Below are 24,148 nucleotides of genomic sequence, written 5' to 3'. Positions count from 1 at the left end.
CACCAACGGACGCGACCCTCAAATAGCTCTGATACCATGTAGGAATTTACAGGGTAAGTTCCTCAGAAAGAACACCAAAAGGACACCGCTCACAACCAGATCACAGATCAATACACCAGTATTTTTGACGTGGTTAAAACCCTCAAAGAGGGAAACAGTCCACGGCCTGTCCCAACGTGGGTACTACAGGCAATTTATTAATCAAAAAATGAAAATTTACATAAGCTTCTCTCATGCACGGATTACCCGAACAATGACCCTCCATGCGCTTTAAATAGAACTCATGGACCAATCGGGTGTCAAGCCACGGATCAAGTGTCGGTAATACCGAGGAGAGAATGAACCGTCGGATCACTACATATCGTGACCGTCGGATTGTAAGTTACAATATGTACAACGGTAAAGAAACACACTTTACTTAACTCTATACCTAACTCTAAACTAGACCAAGTTGTACTTAACTATTTCCTATGTGTCAGAATATCCTAACAAAGGCACGTTTTTTACATGGAGGAGGACAGGGGATTGCAGGTTGCCCAAAAACAATAGACCCAATGGCGAGGCGAGCATATCAAAGGGAGAAAGATGAGGCTGATCGACTTAAAAGAAGGCATGAAGAGCTTGCTAATGCTACTCCTCAAGCTCCAAACACTGAGCCAAGGATTGTGGCTGAAGCAAGGAAGAGGAAAGCGGCTCAACAACAACTACCACCATCCAAAAATACTAGAGGGGCATTTGCTTCAGTTCAAGAGAGCATAATTGCTAAGTTGGTGAATGTGCAAGCGAGAGAAGACGCTGATTCCAAAGTGGCCAGGTGCATCTTTGCCTGTGGTATCCCATTCAATGTTGTTCTGTTTCCTTATTGGCAAGATATGAAAAGGTCAGTTAAAAAAGATCCCATAGGGTAAAAGGTGCCCAACTATAAAATAGTCACAACTCAACTTCTCAAAAATGAGAAGGAGCTTGTGGAGGATATCATATCACCGATTTGTTCTTTTTCGAGTAGCTTTGGGGTTATCGTAGTCTTTAGATGGATGGACATATACAGGGCGTAGGCCATTGATAAATATCACCAAAAGGAGCAATGTTTTTAAAGACAAAAGACTATTTAGGAGAGGTAAAAGATGCACAGTTCATTGCTGGTATCTTAATAAAATCTATTGAACAAATAGGACCTAACAAGGTGGTGCAAGTTATCATGGATAATGCACGAGTTTGCAAAGCTGCAGGTTTAATTATTGAGGGGAGGTATGACCACATCTTTTGGACACCTTGCATTGTCCATAATCTGAGTCTGATCTTAGAGGAGATTGATAATAAAGTTCTGTGAAAAAAGGAAATCACATGGGAAGCAAAGGAAATTGTTAAATTCATCACCAACCACCACCAATCTCCAACAATATTTCGAGAGTACTCCAAATTGGAGTTGTTGAAAGTAGTTGAGATAAGATATGCCTCAAATTGACTAATGTTGCGCTGGCCTTGTTGAGGTTAAGCAACCATTAGTTTTTATGGTGGCGAGTCAACTTTGGGTTGACTGGAGACAGATAGATTCAGAGCGGGGGTATATGGTGTGTAGATTGTGTCTTGATGAGGAGTGGTGGAGCAAGATAGATTTCTTGCTAAAGTTCACAACCCCTGCATTTGAGCTTCTTTGGAATGCTAACAAAGACCAACCTTTCTTAGGAGAGTTATATGGTGACATGGATACCATGGTTGAGAAAACTATGGAAATCATTTCACAGGAGTCTCCACAACTTTTATTTGTTGATGCTCATTTTGTTGATTTAGTCAAGAAAACCATTGTTGATAGGTGGAGCAATTTCAACACTCCATTGCACACTTTAGCACATGCCTTGAATCCGAGATTTTATGATGAAGAGCTTATTTCTCAAAGCAATGGGAAGAGGAAGGAACCCCATAAGGATAGAGAGGTGGCTAATGGGGTGAAAAAATCCCTTTTGATAATGTTTCCAACTCATCTACACACTGACACAGGGAGGTGAAGGAAGAATTTGCCAGTTTTGCTGCAGGATTAGATGATTATTCAGATATAGCTTCTTTGGAGGAGAGAAGCACCATGAGTCCAGTTAGGAGGTGGATTTGTCATGGAGAAACTGGTGTACATTTGCAGAACCTCGCCATTCGTGTTCTTTCACAAGTGGCAAGCTCTTCATCAGCAGAAAGGAATTGGAACACCTATTGTTTTATTCACTCCATGAAGCGCAACAGGTTGGGTTCACAAAAGGCAGAGGATCTTGTTTATTTGCACTCCAACCTTCGCCTTGAATCTCATAGGGCTCCAAAATATAGTAGTGGTCCTTCTAAAGAATGGGATGTGGATCCAAAAACTCCTGATTTGGAGCTCTCTCTTGCTGCCCTGAATATTGAGGACCGGGAGCCTAGAAGTGGAATTGGCCCATCATCTTCTTCCGCTCCACCATCCACTATTGAGCATGTTTCTTCTATTTTTGACGAGGATTATGATGATGAGGATGAAGATTGAAGACTATTAGTCTTTATTGTTTACTAAATTGAGCTCATGTTTTATTTCTATATATGTTCATTGTCCATAGTTTGATACTTGTTGATGTAGCATTGTACTTGCAGCCTCACATATAAAGGCTGATTTTGGATATATATTTATAATAAACCTCATTTATCAAGATTGTTTTTGGATATTACTACTTTCATTATGTGATCATTCATGAGTAAATGTGATGTTAGTATGTTTCATCATCATGTATCATCGGAAACTCGTATCCCATTTCCCCATGTTGTGCAACTTAGATTTTAATGAAATTAATTTAAAAAGTTGACTGAATAAAAAACTGGTTTTTTACAGTTCCATCTGTAGTGTCTTTCTATTCCATAAGAGGGCTGTACATTTTGATAAATCTAGTGCATTAGTATCCTCAACCTTAAAATTCTTATATTGTTTGTATTTGACCTTCTCTATATCTTTCAAACTTTATTTAGATTCCTGTAAGAAACTAATCTGGGCCTAAAATTTGTTATCCTTCTCCTAGACTACGTTCAACTCTGAATAAAATCTTGACTTCTAAATGATATTCATAAAGATTTGCCTAACTTGGATCACATTGGACCTTTCAGTCAAGCTGAGCATGAATCCCATCCCTCCAGGTTTCTCTGAGTCTCCTATATGCTCTCCATTGTGACGGTTCATTGCTTCTTTTTCTCGACTGTGGTGCATTCTTGGCATTCTGTCCTTTTAGTCTCGATGTCCATACCAAGATTTTGTAGAGTCATATCCTAGTCAATATTAATTCCTTAATCAATTGAAACTCCACGTTCTTGCTTATTTATTTATTTAAAGTTTCAGGTGTTTTAAATCTTTTATCAATTTGTGTCTGGGTTTTAGGTGGAGGCTCTACAGGATCTACTGCTCAGTCTCACATTCTCTTTTCGAACATCCTCCAATATTTTGGAAGCATCACCTTCCATGTTTTTAAAATTCTAGAATAGAAATATTATTTGGAAAGTTTTGGTTTCCTGTTTTTTGGAAGGCTTTTGCAAAGCTGAAGTTCTCTTTCCTGTAAATTTCATGGAAAGGTTTTGCTTCTTAACATATTTCTTCTTCTAGGTGGGAGTTGGGTAGTCCCTTACAAGGTGCCATAACTGTGGCAGAATATTTGGAAAGCAAGGATGAAGTTGTCTCTGCTGCATTGGGGAATGCCAACAGCTGCCTTTTATTTGTTCTCCTGGTTATATGCCACTTGACCCTTTTATGATGTGAAAGTTTGTCCAGGCATTGTTGCAATTTTCAACATGAGCTCAATCATGAAGATTTGTAAGAGAGTTCCGAATTCCTGAATTACTTCAGGTTCCAAAAGGCATTTATGGAAGCTCTTCTCACTTGTCTACAACCTCTGAAAGTTGGCTTAAGGGAACATTTTCTTTTTCCTAACTCCAAAGCAAGGCTTTCATGATGGAATGTGGTTCCCACTCTGCAAACCAAGGGCATGCATTCTTACGAGAGTGAGATGTAGTCTGGCCATTCATGATTACAAGTCATTCTAATTTCTCTCAATGGCATGCCTTTCTTCCCTAATTGTGTCACTTTTATGTATGTATGCCTGTGTGTTCATAAATTTCAAAATTAAACGAAATGTGGACAAAAAAATAAATTATTTCATAGAGAGGATATTTGACCCCTTTTTTATGCTACATAGTGTGCTATATGATAATGGTTGCTCAATGGATTCTGATATGTGTGTGTGTGTGCAGACAAAAAAAATAAATTATTTCAAAGAGAGGATATTTGCTCCCCTTTTTATGCTACCTAATGTGCTCTATGGTAATCATATATATATGTTTCGATTAGACGATAGATTGTTGCAAAGCACCTTTATGTTTTTTGGTCATACTTGGTTCAGTGCTCATGAATGTCATCATACTACTGACCTATATTTTACTGCTTTGCCTTGAGCTTAGACTTGTAGTTACACGTAACCTTGCATTGTCTAAATAAAAAAAGTGTCGAAAAATACATTTATGGTTTTTTGGGTGGAGTTCTTACTCGGCTCAGTGTTCGCAAATATTGTCATACTTTCAATTTGATACTGATTTGAGCCTTATCCTTTTTGCAGATACATATGCTGGATGTCTTCTGTTCAGCTTTGGAATTGGTGTTGGCATCATGTTTGCAATCATTTCAAGCAGGAAGGAAATAGAGAGGCTAAACTATTTATTGAGGCAAACAGAAGAATTGGTTGAGGACCTAGAGGAAGAGCTAAAGATGCATGATTCACTCACTGTGAAGGACCTCACTGGTGAAGCTCATAACTGTGTGGAAACCTGGCAGGATCCTTTTGCTGAAGGACACGGAACAAGGCATACCTCCACTTCTGATAAATTGCCAGAGGTGGGCTGTGAGATTGGTGAGAGGACTACAATTGAAGAGTCTCAGAAAAGAATGCAGAATATGACTAGCGTTGAAGCTGAGCTTGAGGCTGAGCTGGAGCGATTGGAACTTAACTTTAAACATCAGAGAAAATTTTCTGGTCTTAGTGAGGTGAGCTACTGTTATTGTTCAATACTAAAGCTGTAAATGTAACATTTTGTACTTATTTCTGAGAAAGAATACAACTATAATAGTGCATGTGTCACATTTTCTTTGAACACTATCCAAATATGAGATGACTGTTGTCAAATACAAGCTTCTCTCTCAAGCCATGTTGGAGGTTTCCCTGGATCCCTACATCCATAGCATCTGTCGCCTCAATCATGTCGTTGCCCCCTCGCCTTTGCCGCACAAACCCCTAGTATGATGAAGAGTGCGAACTTCTTCATAGACGTTTCTGGTTCTCTCTTTCACATGACCCCTCGTTCATCCCTCACATTTGGAGAGATTACAAGTGTCTTCTCTGTCATAAAAGGCACAATTATCCACTAGGAGACACAAGTTCCTTGAGGGCATCCATCATTCACCTAAAGCCTTTCGGCATGCCCTTTTTCCTATCCATGCTTCTCTCCCACTAAACATAGACCATCATTTTGTGTTCTCATACACTACCTCTCTCTATGTCCCTTCCAAGCCTCCAATCTGCATTGCTTCTCTCCCTGATGGGTCCTTCGTTTGAAAATTGAGTTTTGACTAGTGGACCACATTTTGCCTGGAAATAACCATTGGGAAGTCACGGAGGAGACAACTGGAGCAGAGGAAGGAACCTGACAAAGACCAGCAGCGGCGGAAGGATGGCCAAAGGAATGTAGACTCAAGCAAGAAACAACCGAGCAACAAGGACAGCCGAGTGAAGAAGAGAGCTGACAACCGAGGAAGCAAGAAACAACCGAGCAACAAAGGCAGCCGAAAGGGAAAGAGGCAGAGCATCCAAGAGAAAAGTGGCAGTTCAAGCGAGCGGGAGACTTAAGAAGGGCAAGGAGAAATCCAAGAAGAGGAGGATAGATTGTGGGATACAGGAATGCTGTTGCGGAGCCGTTTGAGCCCGCTCTGTATCTTGTTGCCTTGATCATATACTGTTCTGTTATGTTGATGACTGTCCTATCTAGGGGGCCTTCGAGCCTGATGTAATGTTATATTGTTGTGGTGTTAATGGAAGGAATGGTTACAGGGATATTTGAGCAACTTGTGTATGATTCTTTGTGGCTTTCTAATTTTTTTTAATATGCTTGCATTTGTTTGATATTTCTCCTTTGTATATGTTGGTTCATTAGGATTGGATCCCAACTGTTATATTTTTGAGTTATTGTCATTGTTAGTTCCTTGGGGTTTATCTTGACGCCTGATTCTAGTCCCTCAACTAAGGTCACGACACGCCTTGAGTGAGACACCTTATTCGTCCTGGATAAGGTGAAAATGTCGACGTGGTGCTAGACTACAACGAAGCCTTTGTTGGCCCTTGTGCCTGAACCCTGGGTCTCAACCCATCTATTATTTTTCCACCAACAAATGGTTCTGTTTCCGAGACCTGAAAATTTCCAAAGGGGTCTGGAATATGGTGTCGAGGATCTTTAAGGAGCTTAAAGATTGGTGGCATGAACAATTAGAATGGTTCGCTTCTCAACAAGCTCAACTCCGCTGACAATGTCTAAAGTAGTTGAAAGAAGAGATCTTGTACATGGAGCCTGCGAGTGCTCAATACGAGATCTTCTGGTGCAAGTTCCCAAAGGAGCTCTACAACTAGTTGCGGCAAATAAAGGGAAAAATCAACGGACAAAATCAATCTCGACGTATTTGGACTCAAGTAGATCTAGTTGAGCTACATCGCCTTGACACCGATCTGACGCGAGCTATAGATTTCTGGGTGCAGACCACATTAGAGGGATATATTATTGAGTTTGCTGCGGAGGGTCATTAGTCCTTTTCTAAGGCTGAGGCCGTGTTTAAGTCAGGGTTGCGGGGAAGATTGTTGAGGGAAATTCCACTTTGGGTTAAGGTTCTGATGGTGGAAGAGAACTTGCTAGTGTTCCAAAACCCTTCAATGGAAGCTTATGGGCTACACAGGCCTCGAGGAAGGTACGAACGATGATATGCACTTTACCATGAGAATTATTTTTTCTGAGAATGATGTGTCCTCTAAAAGTCGTGATTGGCTGCCCAACAACTTAGGTAGTCCCTCCCCCAACCTTCCCCTGGTACTTTATCACAACCTTGATCAATTTTTATCCAAGTTAATTAAAGTTATAAAGGTTCATAGTGTGCATGCAACCTACAACACTGGTATCATTAGCAAGAGGAGTAGTAACAATAGTACAGGTATCCAAGGATCATCGCAACCCGGTTCTCAAGGATTTATACTTATTCCTCAAGTTCAATCGGCCATGGCAGGATCCTTTACCCAATATCCTGAGTTCTCTGGTAGGGGAATGAAGATGTAGAGCAACATTGGTACCTATGTGAAGCTATCTAGAGGGCTTGCCAAACTCCAGATGCTACGAAGCTGATTGAATTTCAGACCACGCTTCGGGAAAGAGCATTGAGATGGTTTATCAAATGGTCTACATTGCAACAGAATCCAATGGTAGATGAAGTCAAACAGGAGTTTGTTCAAGAGTTTAAGCTCCCTCAGACTAACTAGCAGGGGTTGTCTAAGTTATGGGAAATCAAGTAGCGAGAAAGAGAGACTGCCTGGGAGATAATGTAGAGATTCAAAGATGCAATTGGTAAGTTGAGCTACTCGATCGACCCTAACCATCAACGAGATTGGTTCATTAAAGCATTGCTACCACTTACTCGCACACCGTTGACTCAACAAAAGATTGATACTCTACAAGACGCTTTGGAGCAAGCAACTTGAATTGAGGCTATGGCCGAATACCCACGTGAACATTTGGGAGGCGCAACTTCCCATGACCCCTTTAAATTGCGGATCTGACAGAGAAGCTAAGGGACCTACAACCAATGTGACCTGCGTGACTGCATGTATGGTGTACCAATTGCCACATTGAGGGGCATCACGCCACGGAGTGCCCAAGGTTGTGAGGCCCGAGCACTCCCTTAGTGTCGACGGGGTCGTCCACATCTTTACCCGCTGCTAGAGTTGCACAGATTGGTACGCAAAGTATGTATACAAGACACACTCAGTTCCATGTGTTTCCAAACCAATAGGGTGTGGCACCAACTGAGTATTGTGAGATATGCAGAACATATGGACATCTCCCTCGCCTCTGTCTAATTCTACAGAAGTATTCCAATATTCCAAACAACACTTGTGAATTTTGTGGCTCACCAACTCACCACATGGATCAATGTAGAGCACTAGATGCCTTAGCAGATCAATTGGATCAGTCTGCTTATCGGATTAATGAGACCCCTCGAGGACAAGGAGGTGGAGGAACAAGGGGAGGAAGAACAAGAGGTAGAGGTCCGATCCGTTGCTACAATTGTGATCAGGAGGGTCATGTTGCAAGAGATTGCCTTTTACCAAGAAGACCTTGGTGCTCCCAGTGCAGGATCAACACACATGCAACAAAAGACTGTCCAAAGATGATTGCCAAGTAGGAGGAGAGAAACTGCCAGAGGGGAGCAAATTTAATTAATGTTGAACCAAGGATGCTTGAGACAACTCCTCTCTCAAACATTAATATAGTCACCCGGGGGGGAAAGAAGACTAGAGTTGACTGGGGAATAGTTGAACAACCAAAAATTATAAAGCCGGCCTCACCGAAGCGTTCATACAATCTTGATCAATAGAAGCAGTACTACAAGGAAGTTGTTGAGAATTTTAATAAATTGACTTTGAGTGGGGAGTCCCAGGGGGAACAACCAGGGGTTTCAAAACCCAGGAGCTCAGACCCACCTCAACTCTATAATTGACCCATAACGGAATGGTTCAAGTTATTTCTACAGATTGTGAATGATGACTAGATGCTTGGGCAGTTGTGGGAAAGCCTTAAAACGATTGTAAAGGATGGGGTGGCGGAAGAAGGATTCATCTCTGCTAATTTGCCTGAGAGACACTCCCGGAGGATGCGCCAGAGTAGGAAGAGAACAGGAAGGGAGTTCCGGATTGATGCTCAAATTGTAGGTTTTCAGATTAAAGATACAATGTTAGACCTGGGATCAGATGTGAATATACTACCACGGAAGACTTGGGAAGCCTTGGGAAGGCCTAAGTTGGCTTTCTCTCCGATTCAGCTATGTATGGCAAATCAATATTGTATACTCCCGGTTGGAAGGTTAGAAGAAGTAGAAGTTGACATAGCAGGGGTGAAAACCTATGCTGATTTTGAAGTAATAGACATCATGGGGGACAAAGACCCCTACCCAACATTGCTTGGAATAGATTGGGCCTTTGAGAACTATGTGATAATTGATCTGAAGAAGGAGACGATGACCTTTGAAGTAGAAGGGACCAAAGTGATCCAGCCCCTAGACCCCTACCAAGGGCCAAGATTTACTGAACCAACAGATGACAGAGAAGCACCTGAGTTGTTGGATCAACTATACCAACTGACAGCAGGGAGAAGAGAGGATTACATCAACCCGATAGCAGGTGGATCGGTCAGCTGGAGGAGCATTCAAAGCTCGGAAGTTGGATCTGAGGTTGCATGGGAAGACTGGCAATAGGGCAGACATGAGATCAACACCAGGCACTACGCTACGATCCATCAGATCAACTGGGTTGGTACTGAGGTACAGGAATTTCCTATCTTCAATGGCATAGGTCTTGTTAATGATTTTCTTAATGAAGTTGATGCAACCGTTCCTAAGGAACACAAAGTGCCTTTATTAGATGTCTCTTTGCAAGCAACACCGACAAGGTGGTGGGGTTCTCACCGCAACCATCTCCGAGAATGGCAGGAAATTAAGACGACAATGAGGGTTAGATTTGAGCCTTCGAAGAATTCTCCACAGAATTTGCTTAAGTACCAGGGGAGCTCTGACCCTTGACAACATCTACAAGCTTGTGAGGCCAGGTGGACCCGCGAAGGGCTTCCAAAAGACTTGTGGGTACACTACTTTGTACACACCCTGGGAACAATTTCGAAGGCATGGTATGTAAGGGAAGAGATAAAGAACATGCGATTGGAACTGCATAACAACCTAGTTTATCAGTGACTTTTCCTTCACAGATACTGATGAGAGAATGACAACTGCGCTGCAAGCTGTCAGAAGAGTTTTGCTCACTGCAGGCAAGCTGGTGGAGGGATGTATAGACTAGAACACTCTTGAGCACATATATGAATCCAAGTTCCATGAAGTCGTAGCTTGCAGAAAGGTAGACCAAGAGCCTGAGGAAGATGACTTGGAGGAGTTAAGGCATCTAATATTCAAAGAGAATGAAGGAGAACGAGGTGTTGAAGATGGGCTTGTGACCAATGGTCCGCAATTGCTACCCCTGAAGTTGTGGAAACATAACATTGGCACTAAAGAAAATCTGAAGCTAGCCTTGATTGGAGATTACTGGGATGAGCAGAGTACCAAGGAGATCTTCGATCTTCTACGAGAATATGAAGACTTGTTCCCTTCATCGGTTGTGGAGCTAAAAGGAATTAAGGGGGAGCTAGGAGAGATGAAGATTGTACTTAAACCTGATGCAAAACTAGTAAAACATCAACCGTATAGGTTAAACCCAAGGATCAAAGAAAAGGTGAAAAAGGAGATAGATAAGATGTTGGCAACGGGGCTTATTTTTCTAGTAGACGAGGCTGAGTGGGTCAACCCAATTGTAATACAAAACAAAAAAGAGGCTGAAGAAATCTGGGTTTGCATGGATTATCGAAGTTTAAACAATGCCTATGTTCATGATCCTTTCCCCACCCCCTTCAGTGACGAAGTGCTAGACAACGTGGCGGGGAATGAAGCCTACTCTTTCACAGATGGATTTTCTGGATACCATCAGGTCCAGATTGCAGAAGAAGACAAGAAGAAAACTACATTCACTACTGAGTGGGGATCTTATGCATATCATGTCATGTCGTTTGGACTCAAGAATGCACCAACGATATTCTCAAGGATTGTAATTGCTGCTTTCAGAGATTATATTCACCGATTTCTAGAAGTTTACATGGATGATTGGATCGTCTATAGTCTACTGAAGAAGCATTCTAGTCTGCTCCAAGTGATGTTTGATCGATGTAGGCAACTGCAGATTTCTTTGAACCTGAAAAAGTGCATATTTGTTGCCCCCTTCAAAACACTTCTGGGTCATATTGTTTGCAAAGAGGGAGTATGTGTTGATCCCGCTAAGGTCATGGCGATCCTAAACATGACCCCGCCAACAAGTGTTCGATAGTTGAGGTCCACCCTTGGTCACACAGGATACTACAGGAGGTTTATCCACAACTATGCCTTGATCACCGCTCCCCTAGAAAAGCTGTTGAAGAAAGCTGAAGGTTCGAATGGACAGATGATTGTGAAGTCGCTTTCAATGTGCTTGTTGACCACTATGTGTCAACAACCCATAGCAGTACACCTCCTTTTTTCGCAAAATGGATAACACCTCATAGATGTGTCTGTGCCGTTCAACTATCGTCATTAACCTGATATCCAAGATGTTATAATATAAACCCTTTCTGCATGTATATGATGTAAATAATCTTAGCAGATCCGTGTCATGTATGTAATAGTCTAGGTAAACCTACTTTTCTGGTGATGATCTACATTCCGAGAGGTTTTTTGTCTCACCGATCCATTCTCTGATGGTCTGCAGAGTTTTCCTTCACTCTTACCCCAAAGCCAGAATGGATTTTGTCTTGGGATCTTAGGTGAGTCCTAGTGTTCTAGATCGAGTCTATATAAAAGTGATTTGGGAATAATCCTAACTATTTAGTTAGGCTATTTTATTACAAATTGCTTAGTCTGCTGGATTATATTTGTGTCGTAGAAATGGGTAGTCTGTGAGGGTTTATTATAGATGGGTTTTCCCCCTTATGATGTAAAAAAATATGAAAATCATGATGTAAAGTGTCTTGAGGGTTGGAAAAATAATTTATCCCCTCATAGGTTAATTAATTAAATTTTTTGGCCAAAAATTAATTAAAATCCTAAGCTAGAAATTTAATTAGTTCTAGGTCTTAGGTAAATTTAAATTCTCCAAAGGCAAAATTCGTCAGTCCTTAAAAATTAAATTTTAAGAGGTCCAGGGACTAAGGTAAATTAATTATTTTGATAAATTTTAAGCCTTTGATCCTTGGGGTTAAGTCAAAGTAAAATTTTTGGGGAAATTAACTCAAAAATTTATATTTTGAGTGAATTAAAATACATTTAATTGAAAAATTCGAATTTCCTCAAGAATTAAATATTTCGACAAATGAGATTAAAAGAAATTTTAATCCTCATCAATGGTTGAGATTGCTTTGACGAGGATCACTCGAACTAGTTGTTGGATGATTTATTTTTAAATAGGAAGTTATTTGTTAGTCGAATGATCCGACCTTTAAGTCATGTGCTAAGCGAAAAACTCTTGTGTAATCTTTTTCTGAATAATAAAGAAAGACTTTGGGGTTAATTTTCGCCGGTGTTACTCTTCATGGAAATACTGTAAGATGTGTCGTTTTCATGTGTAATTTTTTTTTTTAGCCATTGATGATAACTTTGAAAAGTGATTTGAGTACAGGTATCTTGCTCAGTTGCTGGGGTTTAAGTGATAATTTAAATTTTGAATGTAATAGCAGGTATCTCTATTTATCTTAATTTTATTATCATTTTCTTACTCTATTTTGATGGCTGGATTGAGTTTTGCAGGAAAATCTTGATTTTTAGATCATCGGGCATTCAGGGAAGTTTTCAGTTGGACCAGCCAACTCTCGATCTGTGTTTTCTGAAGAACCCAACTTAATTTAATCCCAGGCTTATCATAAGATTTTTATTGGTGATGCATGAAGGGTTTTGAGCTAAGCACCTCCTTTAAAATTTAAAAATTTAATTTTTATGTGCGAAGTTGATGAATCTGGCTGTTAAGAGCCTTAGATTATCAGATCTGGGAGCGGAGTTGGACTCACACTTCTCAGATCTGATAGATCTGCCATTCCTGTGCATAGATCTATAATTTTTTTTGGGTTTTATTTATTTTTTGTATATCTGGGTTCTAGGTGTTTTTGTTTTCAGGTACAGGTTGCAGATCTGAAGGTGAAGTTTGATTAGAAGCCAAATCTAGGCCTTGGAGGGTAAGATTTGGCCTCAAAATCATTTTTGTAGGAATATTATCGATCCTTTTGTTGTCTAAAGGTTTTTTTTTTTTTGTTAATTTGGAAATGATTTAACGAGGGTTTCATTGATAAATCTAAAGCATAAAAATACATTGGTGTGATATTCATTTTTCTGGGTTTGTCTTCAGTTTTGGGCTACAGTTTCTCTGCTGCTTACTCGCTGTCTTCCATCCATCAACCTGGGTCGTACCCTTGCTTCCCACCTTCCGCTTCTCCTTTATCATCTGTCTGCAACCCTCCTCTGGCTGCCATCTTCGACCTGCAAAATAAACCTCTGCCCTAACTTGCAACAGAAAATCCCTTTACTTCAAACCTGCGATTGCCCACATCCTTCTTTGCTGCTGCCATCCACCGTCCCTGCAACAAATCCACGTCCTCTCCTCTCTTCCTGCGTTTATCTTCTTTCGCTGCCACCTACGTGCTGCCTTCTACATCTGCGTAAAGCTCTTCTCCCCACCGCTGCAGCCTTTCACCCCTTTGTTGTTCGTATTACCTTTGCTCCTGTCGCCATCATTCCCTTTCCGTTGCCTTCTTGCCGACTGCCCGAACTGCAAACCCTGTCCGTTGCTCTCTTCTTTCCACTGTCTCGTGCTCCCTGCTCCCTCTCAACTTTGCTTGCTGCATCTCCCTTCTGTCGTCAAGCAAACCTCGAACCCCTCCGCCGTCGAGCCCTGCAAAAACAAAACAACACTAACACAATTGATTTTTTTATTTTTCAAATTTCATTTGTTTATATTTTTTCACGATTGGGTTTGTAGGTTTTCTTTATATTTAGAATTCAATTTCATTTTATTTGATTTTTGTTTGTTTGTTTTGGTTTCATTTGTTTTATTTTAATGTATGCATTAGGGTTTAATTGGCTTCTTTTTTTTTATTATTTTGTTTCAATTTAAATTTTTGTTTGATTCTCCATTCTTTTGATTAAATTTATTTCATATAAAATAAAAATTTAAAACATTTAGAAAAAAATTAAAAAAAGCCTTTTTAAAATTTTTGTGACATTTGATTTTTTTTTTTGTTACAAAATTAAAAAATCATAAAAATTTCTAAAATTTAAAAATTCAAAAAAAATCTAAAAATTAAAAATGAAACAAATTAAAGGGATTTGCGCTTTCACATTAAAAATTTTAATGATGCCTATGGCCCATAAAAATTTTAATTTTCAACCCTTAGATTCATTTTAATTTCGTTAGATTAAAAAATTTTGATTTCTTCATTCTGCTAATTGCTTAAGGAATAATTAAAATACTAATTTAAAGTTCCTTGGTGTTATTTGGTGATTAAATGCATTTTTGTGATTTTTCTATTGTCAAGGTGCGATAAATGTTTAAAAATCATATTGACTATTGGAGAAAGATTATTTTGGTAGATCATCTTGCATGTAAAGTTTTGGGCATTTTACAATTAATTGTTCATGATTGTTACTATTCGTCACATTTGTAAACTGCTCTAGATAACTTGTTTTTTTTACTTAATCTATGGTTAATCGAATACTAATGCATTGGTTTGTAATTATTTCTATCCTGTGGTTGTGTCTTGTATTTAATCTGTTCATCTCAATTGACCAAGATTTGTTATAAATTCATCAGGTTGTCTATCTTCAGGTCTCTTAGATCCTGTGTTCCACAAGCTATTCTCATTCATTCACCGTAGGGACTACCCCCCTTGACTTGTCTAGGAGAGTCTAAACGAAGTAAGGATTAGAGTGACAACCCTTACTTTGAGCATTGTCGCGATGCCTAGACACTTTGTGCGACAACTATGCTAAAAGAAAAACTGGCGAGTGCGTCTATTTTGGTTTATCCCGATTGGAACAAGCAATTCCATGTTCACATTGACGCATCGGGTATTGCTTTGGGGGTTGTCCTAGCTCAGTACGGGGAAGGAAACCTTGATCACCCCATCTATTTTGCTAGCAGGAAATTATCCACAGTAGAAAAGAATTATACCACAACTGAACGTGAAGCGCTTGCGATGGTATATTCATTACAGAAGTTCCGACACTATCTTCTGGGGGGCCCATTCAAAATTTTCACTGATCATTCTGCCTTGAAGTATTTAGTGAAAAAGCCTGTACTTGAAGGAAGGATCTGTAGATGGCTGCTACTATTTCAAGAATTCACATTTGAAGTGATTATTAAACCTGAAAGACTGAATGTGGGTTCGAATGATCTTTCCTAGCTAGAGTTAGGCGAAGCTGGAGGGCCATTAGATGATCAGTTGCTGGATGTTGATTTGTTCCGAGTTGAAGCCATACCAGACTATCTGGAGGACATTGCAACATTTCTCACCACTGGTAGGTGCTAGGAGGAATACACAACGACACAACAAAGACACATGGTGGTTTGCGCTGCAGATTACCAGTTGATCGCAGGACAACTGTACAAGTTGGGCCTTGACCAGATCTTGCGGAGATGTGCCTTGGACCATGAGAGACCAGATATATTATGGGAATGTCATTCAGGAGTTGCAGGTGGCCATATCAGAGGGAAGGCCACCGTGAGGAAGGTATTGCAGGCGGGACTCTGGTGGCCAACACTTTTTATGGATGTGAAGGAATATGCGAAGAACTGTGATGTTTGTCAGAGGATGGGGAAGCCATCACACCGGGATGAACTTCCTTTGCAACTAGTACGAGCCCTCCAAGCCTTTGAGAAATGGGCGGTCGACTTTGTGGGACCTATCAACCCACCGACATGACACTCACATGCTAGGTACATCATTACCGCCACTGACTACCTCACCAGATGGGCTGAAGTTGCAGCAGTTCGAGACTGTACCGTAGATACTGCTGCCAGATTTATCTTTGAGAACATCATCTCTCGATTTGGGTGCCCTTGAAGCCTCACCATTGATCAGGGGACCCACTTCATTAATGAGATGGTCGCTTCATTGTTGCAAAACTTCATGATACAACACCACAAAAGCAATCCATATCACCCTCAAGCGAATGGTACGGTGGAAGCCTTCAACAAAATCCTTGAGAGGGGACTCACAAAAATTTGCTCAGCCAAAAAAGACGATTGGGATGAACGGGTGCTAGCGACACTATGGGCTTATTGTACAACCGTCAAGCGCTTGCACAAGTATACACCATTTCAACTTGTGTATGGTCGGGAAGCCGTGGTACCTGCCGAGTTTACCATCCCCAACCTGTTTATTGCGCAGGTCACTTAGATGATAGAAGATGAATTGATTCCAAAGCGATTAGAGGAACTCTGGGAGCTGAGGAACTTTGGGAGCTGGATGAAGCTAGATTTCTGGCAGACTTCCACCAAACTGTTGAAAAGTAGAGGCAGAAGGCGTGGCATGACAAACACATCAAATGGAAATCCTTTACAATTGGAGGACATGTTCTGCTCTATGACAGCAAGTTCTTAAAGCATCCTGGGAAGCTCAAAATGCATTGGATGGGACCATTCATAGTTGCAGAAGTGAAAGAATCAAGAGCTGTCAAGCTCACACAGTTGGATGGAATCCTCTTGCCTGGTTGGGTGAATGGTGCACGCCTGAAACCTTTCCACGACTCAAACAAATCTACACCAAGTTGAAGGTTGATCTCCGAAAGGGGATCGTAGGTAGGTAGGTAGAGTCAGTCAATTTTCTCCTTATTTCCTTTTCCTTAGTAGTTAGTTGCGTCAGGTAATGTAGTTGGTCAGTTGTTCCAGTCACGTCAGTCAAAGAATCAAATTCCGTCAGTCTTTTAGTTGCGGAAAAAGTTAACCCCACCACAACTGCTTGTGGTCGGGGGAGTGGCACATGTCAGCCATCATATCTGTAATAATTATGCAATAATTCCCTATCAGCTCGAGTTTGGGCTAAATATTTTCTATAATATCCCTGACATGCTTTGTTCATCAACTCCTAGGTGTCTGCCATCATAACACCATAATTACCCATCATTTCCACCCTCCTTTTTCAGTTTTTGCGTCATTCGAGTCATGTCTGGCTCAACCGTCTTTATAGCTGCCACGGTTGGGAGCGAGTGGGGAAAGTTAACGTCTTAATTAGTTAACGAGTCTAATAAAAAATGTCGTGTCGGGCTTTTGTATTTAATTTGCATGGTAGCGATAAGTTTCCCAGAACGAAAAGTCAAGGTGGTAGAGTTTCCCAGTCTGGAGTTTGTATCCAATTTCACTCATTCCCAGCCTAAGTTCAAGCCCCCTGTGTTCTTTGTTTACCACCGTCGCTCTACAGCAATGACGAAGGCTATCATCTCTATTCCAGATGTTGAACCAAATGTAAGGATTACAAAGAGAGAGCCTCTTTATGGCAAGTATGACAAAGCTCAACTTGTCGACAACAACCTCTCAGATTCATTCAGTTTCCTGCAAGAGGGAGGTCTCTACAGAACTAGTTACCAAAGCCGACAGGAGCCAATTTGTGAAAGTTACAGAAGATTTCAAGGGAATACAGAGGTTGACATTGTTGAATTTGAGGAACCTTCTTGTATTCGGAACGACAGGAGAAACAATGCAATGCACAAAGTTCCTCGTTAGCAGAATGCATAACGGGTCGTTATGGCTAGACAAGGAATACCCCATCCATGCGGTGGATATTCAAAGACTCACAGACCTATATGTTGCTCACCCCACCGTCTCAACTACGTTTCAAAATGCTTCCAAGTGGGGGAAGAAAACATGTGACGATAGTTATTATAACCGGTATGGAACAAAGCGAGGAGGCAAGGGTGCTCTGATAGAGCCAATCAATAAGCCCAACATCAAATTCGCTTGCTACATAATCGCTGGGAAGCTGATGCAACATTTTTCGAGAGGGGAATGCACGTTGGACACCATTTCGGTTGCGGAAGCTTGTGTGCAAGGCACGTAGTTGAATTGGTGTAGTTTCTTGCTACAAGAACTTTTTGACGCCTACGAGGATGTGTATAAGAGGGCCACTCACTTTATTTATGGATACCTTGTTGTTATACTGGCCATGTGGAAGTGGTGCCCACCAGAGGGTCGGGAAATGGTAGTGATTACTGAAGAACAACCCCTTGCCTTGAGGTATTTGCCATGGTAGACATCTGGGATTCCTAACAACAAGGAAATCAATGAAGCCTCCTTTGCCTGCTGGTATAAGAAGATGCTGGAAGCAGTCTTGCGAAAATTGCAATAACATAAAAAAATCACGACTTTTTCGAATTGCCGATAAACTCGCCCAATTACTATTTTTTTTTTTGTTGGTTGTCCAAAAAATCGTCGGAAAAATCGCGATAACTTAAAAAAAGCGCGATTTTTTCGAAATTATCGTGATTCGATGGGAAGTTATCGTCAGGGTGAAGGACAATGCGTTTTATAAGGGAAAACATGATTTTTTTTGTCATTTTAAACAGACAGCGATGTGGCTTGATAGTTGAGGAGGAGAGGAACCCTGGAAGGCGTTTACTAGGGTAGAGGAGGAGGAAGCCTGGAGATTTTAGCATCTCAAGCAAGAGAACTTCGTCTTTAGATCAAATTTCTTCAGCAAACCGTGGTTTCCAGGTATGGGCACCAAATTTGGCCATTTTGTTTTGGTTTTTTTCTTGTTTTTGCTTGGGTTTCTATAACCCATTGATTATCAATGATTTTTGAGTGGATTTGATGGTGTTTTTTTTTCATTTTTGTTGCATAGAGTGGAGAGAGTTCATTTTGGATTGAGTTGAGGTTTTTTTGTTTGTTTGTCAAAAATTCAATGTGTTGTGTCATGTATGTAATTTTTTTTTTAATTTTTGTAACTTGCAATTCTTATTGTGCCATAGGTTCAACTTCAAAGTTCAAACTTCATCTTACATTAAAACTCAAGAGTTCAACCAAGTTACAAACATGCCAAGGAAATTGGACCCTCTGTGGGAATTTGGTGAACCTGATGGAGGGTTTGATAGATTGAACTTGTCTTGCAAGTTGTGTGGGCAGCATATGTCGGGGGGTTTATAGATTGAAGTATCACCTTGCACAAATCCCTGGACATGATGTAGGGCCTTGCAACAATACAAATGCGGAAATCATCCGAAGAGCCATGAGATCATTGGAAGAATTAGAGCAAGAGAGAGTGGCCAAAGCAGATCTGAAGAAGCAACTAGCAGGGAAGGTGTTAGGAGGTGAATATGGAAGTGGCACTGGTTCTACTTCAGCATCAATGTCTACAACCAACCCTATAGCTGCCTCATCATTTTTTGTTCCTAGAACCACGCCTGGTTCACAACCATCTATCACTTCAATGCTTAAAAAAAATGAGAAAGAACAAGCTGACAAGTTGTTGGGCAAGTTTCTCCTTTGGAGTGATATTCCTTTTAGCGTTGCAAGGAATAATCCATTTTTCTAGCTTGTTGTTGATGCTATTGTAATTGTTGGCCCAGGGTACAAAATCCCTTCTTATGATGACTTTAGAGGCCGCATTCTTCAAGATGAAAAGGTTGACTGCACCAAAAGATTGGAGGAGTTTAGGGCATCATGGGCACGAACATGATGCACTATGATGTCAGATGGTTGGACCGACCAAAAGGGGAGAACCCTTATAAACTTCTTGGTTAGTTGTCCCAAGGGGACAATGTTTATGAAATCTGTTGATGCATTTTCACATATCAAAGATGCAAAATTATTATGTGATTTGCTGGATGTGTTTATTTTGGAGGTGGGTGCAGAATATGTTGTCCAAGTCATAACGGATAATGCTGCAAATTATGTTGCTGCTGGTAGGATGCTTATGGAAAGGCATTCTACTTTATTTTGGACACCTTGTGCTGCACATTGTATTGATTTGATGTTGGAGGACATAGGAAAAATTTCTTTTGTCAAAGATATTGTTGACTCATCAAAAAGCATTACAAAATTTATATTTAATCATGCAGCTGTGCTTAGCTTGATGGGAAAATTCACCAACAACAAGGAGTTGGTGCGCCCCGCCATTACACGGTTTTGCCACCAGTTTCATATCTCTTTAATCCCTCTTGAATTTTATGTGGGATGTGAAGAGAATGTTTCTTTCAGAGGAGTGGCATGCTTTGACAATGAGCCGCAAACCAGAGGGAGAGGCCATATGAAGATTAGTTTCATATCAGTAAGACTTTTGGGCGGGAGTGCAAGAGGTATGCACCGTTACTGAACCTTTGGTAAAGGTTCTTCGATTAGTTGATGGTGAGAAGCCCACAATGGGCTATTTGTATGAGGCCATGGACAGGGCTAAAGAATCCATTCGGGCCTACTATGATGATAAGGGAGATGAGGGGTTTCAGAAACAATTCCTTCTATGGGAAGTGATTGATGAACGATGGAACAACACATTCCATCATCCCATTCATGCTGCAGGGATCTACCTGAAATCCGCATTTTCTTACCCATGTGGGTTCTTATTTGATGTTGAGATCATGGATGGATTCTTAACCTGTGTTCAGAGGATGGTGTGATCGCTAGTAAAACGTGCAGAAATCTCCAAAGAAATGGAGATATACAAGATGGCAGGTGGCACATTTGGCTTTGAGATGGCTGTAACTGATAGGAAGACTACAATGCCAGGTATTTTCAAATTTCATTGTCTCTTCAAGTTCATAACTTCATACTTTGCTTCAACTTTCAAATTTCATTTTTTTTCTTATGTTTATCTTATTTGTATTTTTGTTGTAGATGCATGGTGGACTCGCTATGGTGCCAGAGTACCCCATCTGCAAAAGCTTGCCATTCGAATCTTCAGCCAAACATGTAGCTCCTCAAGATGCGAGTGCAACTGGAGTGTATTTGAAAAAATACACAACAAGAAGCGCAACAGGTTAAATTTAAAACTTAAAATATTCCAAATTTGCAATTAATTTTTTGAATTCATTAAATAACATTTTTTTTTATAATTATTATTTTATGATCTTTGTACAGGTTGGAGAACCAGCGACTTAATGACATGGTCTATGTCTACTACAATCTTCGATTGTCGGTGAAGCAACTTGAGAGGATACCTGATATGGAGGCCATCTCATTGGATGGGATTGACACCACTGCTGCATGGAGAGTTGAGGCCGAGAGGTCTCTCATGGAGTCTGCAGATGATTGGTTAGAGCAGGAGGTATTGGAAGGCGTAGAGGGGGAGGAGGAGGAGGAGCAATAGGAGGAGGAGGTGACACCGCCTACTCAGGCTACCCCTGCCACTAGTAGAGGACGTGGTCTACCTCCTACAGCTCCTAGTTCTTCAGCTTCTAGAGCACAGCAGAGTCCACTGCCAATTCCATCGGCATCTACATCTAGAGGGAAAGGGAAAGCTATTGCATTTTCTCGCAAGAGGGGCAAAGGAAATCAATAGTATTAGTTATTTGGTTCATTTCATTGTATATGACATTATGACTCATGATATGAGATACATTATTATATTTTTGGTTGATATTTTGAGGCTAACTTGGGACTCAGGATAAGAACTTATTATTCCGGACATGATTCACTGTTATGTGTGATGTAGCACTAGAAATGATATTACACATCTTATATATTAGTTCTTTTATCATATTTATGTGTCAATGTATTTATTTTATGTTGTAGATGATTTAGATATAAAAAAAATTGAAAAAAATGAAGTTAGGACGGCCAGGCCATGAATCTCGACATCACTCATTGACAACTACTCAAAGGATATTTGGTTCGGTATTAGCCATGGCAACACTTGATTACGACCGAGGTGTGTTAATCTTGACACATTTCAGATGCACAACCAAAAGTTTATGCTCACAAAAGATGCTTTCCATCTGGAAGTCTCGTCTTGGCTGAGAGTTGTTGGGGAAATTTGGGAGGGACACTGTAATTATTTGTTTGAGGGAATGGTGCCTCAACCATTACCAGGAGAAACTCTAGTGGCGTCATGGAAGCGGATGGCTAAGGAGACACTGAACCCAGTCATTAAGCGACTTGAGACGCAGATGCAATCCCTGCATGAGAACATGGTGAATCTTGGTGCCTCAGTAAATCCTTTCCTTACTTTTTCTGAATTTCATAGTTCAATACCGCCTGGTTCTTTGGCTGGTAGCCCTCTAGTTGATTTGCTTCTCGTAGTGGGGCCCCATTCCCAATTTGAACCAATAATTCCAAAGCCTCGACCTCCAGTGGGGCCCAAAAAGAAGTCAAAGACCCCTTCTAGCTAAGTCGTCAACCTCATTGATGAAGAACCACAGTGCGCCCATCATCGAAAAAATTCCATTGTCCACATCCGCCACATCACCACAGTCGCCAAATCCATCCTCGCGCACTGTCTCCACATCCGCCACATCACCATAGTCGCCAAATCGATCCCTGCACACAACCTCCACATCTGCCACCATTTTAGATATTCTGCCATCTGGAACCCTGCTTGGTACAAAAATGTAAATGGAGGTTGACTCCGTTACTGATTCAGTCACTGGACACACGGACGTGACACTCACAGACCACATTCCAAGCACAAAGACCGTTCAAACGTCCATGTTATCTTTGTTATTTGATTCAAATCCACTCACAATCACAGGGCAGTTTACTGGCCCTCCCTTTCTAAGTCCCACCACGTTCCTTGCATTGCCCATCCCCACTGATCCCATCCCCTCATCAACACCGAAACCCTAACTTGTTCACATTGATCCACAAACAATTGAACTCTCCCAACGAGAGACATCTCCCCAAGGGCATTCTGACAAATCAGTTGCCAGTGGAAAACCATTGCAAAGCCGATTCCCAGGACCATCCATAATGTCCCCAGCTGATCTCCAGGCTGGTCCTCAGCCCAATTGTTTACCTTCATTTAGCAGGCTGCACACCAAGAAGAGGCGTTGCACATTGTTCTGGCTATCGAGCATGAATAGCAGCAGCAACAGGTCCTCGCCCTGGCAGCCGAACAGGTCCAACTTCTCCAGTAGAAACAGGATCTCCAAGGTCAGCTTGATTAGATCACTGGGAAATTCCATGACCTCTGACCTTCGGTCGCAGAGATAATTACAGAGGCCCTAGAAGACTTCTCGGCCTGCACTCTTTTGGAATGTTGCGACCATGTTAAAGCCACTTGCATTCAACTAGTCTCAACTAATTAGGAGCTCAAGAGAACTATTGTAGCCACTCAGAGGGCACTACTGGATTCAGCCACCCAGTATGCTGGCGAAATTGAGCAGAAGATCGCAGAAGCAACAGGCCTCAAAGACTCTATCGTCAAGGTTGTAGAGGAAGCTCAAGGCCTTTTGGCACAAGTTCACGACTGGTCTGGATTTTTGGCGAAGAGGAATCTACCAGTTTACCCTTTGTGCAACCGTGCTAGTCATTTGTTCAACCAAGCCATGGGTACCTGGGACAAGAACCAGCAGAAGGAAATTCTGGCACAGGTGGAAGTCCTTGAGACCCAAATCCAGCAAATTGAAGATGAATCAGCCAAGACTAAGAAGCTGGGACCTTAAACCGCTAGCACAAGCTCACTTGGGGACGTTGCAACAGATCAACGAGGAAACAAACATGCAGTGGAACACTCTCTTGATGACACGCCCTGTGAATCCTACTACCGAGCTCACAACTCAGTTCCTCGAGCAAGCGGGAACTCTCACAAGCCAATGGAAAACAACTCTCGATGCATTCACGTAGTTCAAAAATGCAGCCATGAAGTCTGTTCTGGAGTTGGGTCCTTCGTTGGAAGGAACCAGCCAAAGCGAAGCAGCATAGGAAGGAACAACACAGCAACAGGAAGCACCAGCAACAATCGCAACACCACTAGCATCAACAAAGGATTGACTCAGGGACGAGTCAAGGAACTGTGGTCGGGGCCTATTGGGTCCTTCGTTTGAAAATCGAGTTTTGACCAGTTGACCACATTTTGCCCGGAAATAACCGTTAGGAAGTCGCAGAGGAGACAGTTGGAGTAGAGGAAGGAACCCGACAAATACCAGCAATTGTGGAAGGATGGCCAGAGGAATCCAGACTCAAGCAAGAAACATCCGAGCTACAGAGACAACCGAGGAAGCAAGAAACAACCGAGCAACAGAGGCAGCCGAAAGGGAAAGAGGCGAAGCATACAATGATTTCTCTCGCAAAACTTGGATATATTT

The 24,148-nt window shown here is 41.3% G+C and overlaps 1 protein-coding gene across 1 annotated transcript in view; it reads left to right on the top strand.

The window, feature by feature from the left end:
* LOC149141810 (uncharacterized) overlaps positions 1-24,148 on the top strand; it is an 86,583-nt gene that overhangs the window by 55,134 nt on the left and 7,301 nt on the right. Inside the window, exon 3 of the mRNA XM_089446380.1 lies at positions 4,611-5,035. Within this exon, the coding sequence (XP_089302506.1) occupies positions 4,611-5,035 (425 nt within the window). The remainder of the gene's footprint in view (positions 1-4,610; positions 5,036-24,148) is intronic.

This window comes from Pinus tabuliformis, chromosome X (assembly GCF_031772625.1).
Source record: "Pinus tabuliformis cultivar Carrire ecotype Pingquan chromosome X, CPIR1, whole genome shotgun sequence".
In the NCBI taxonomy this organism is placed as follows: Eukaryota; Viridiplantae; Streptophyta; class Pinopsida; order Pinales; family Pinaceae; genus Pinus; species Pinus tabuliformis.
This window is presented reverse-complemented; position numbering and strand designations above follow the sequence as displayed.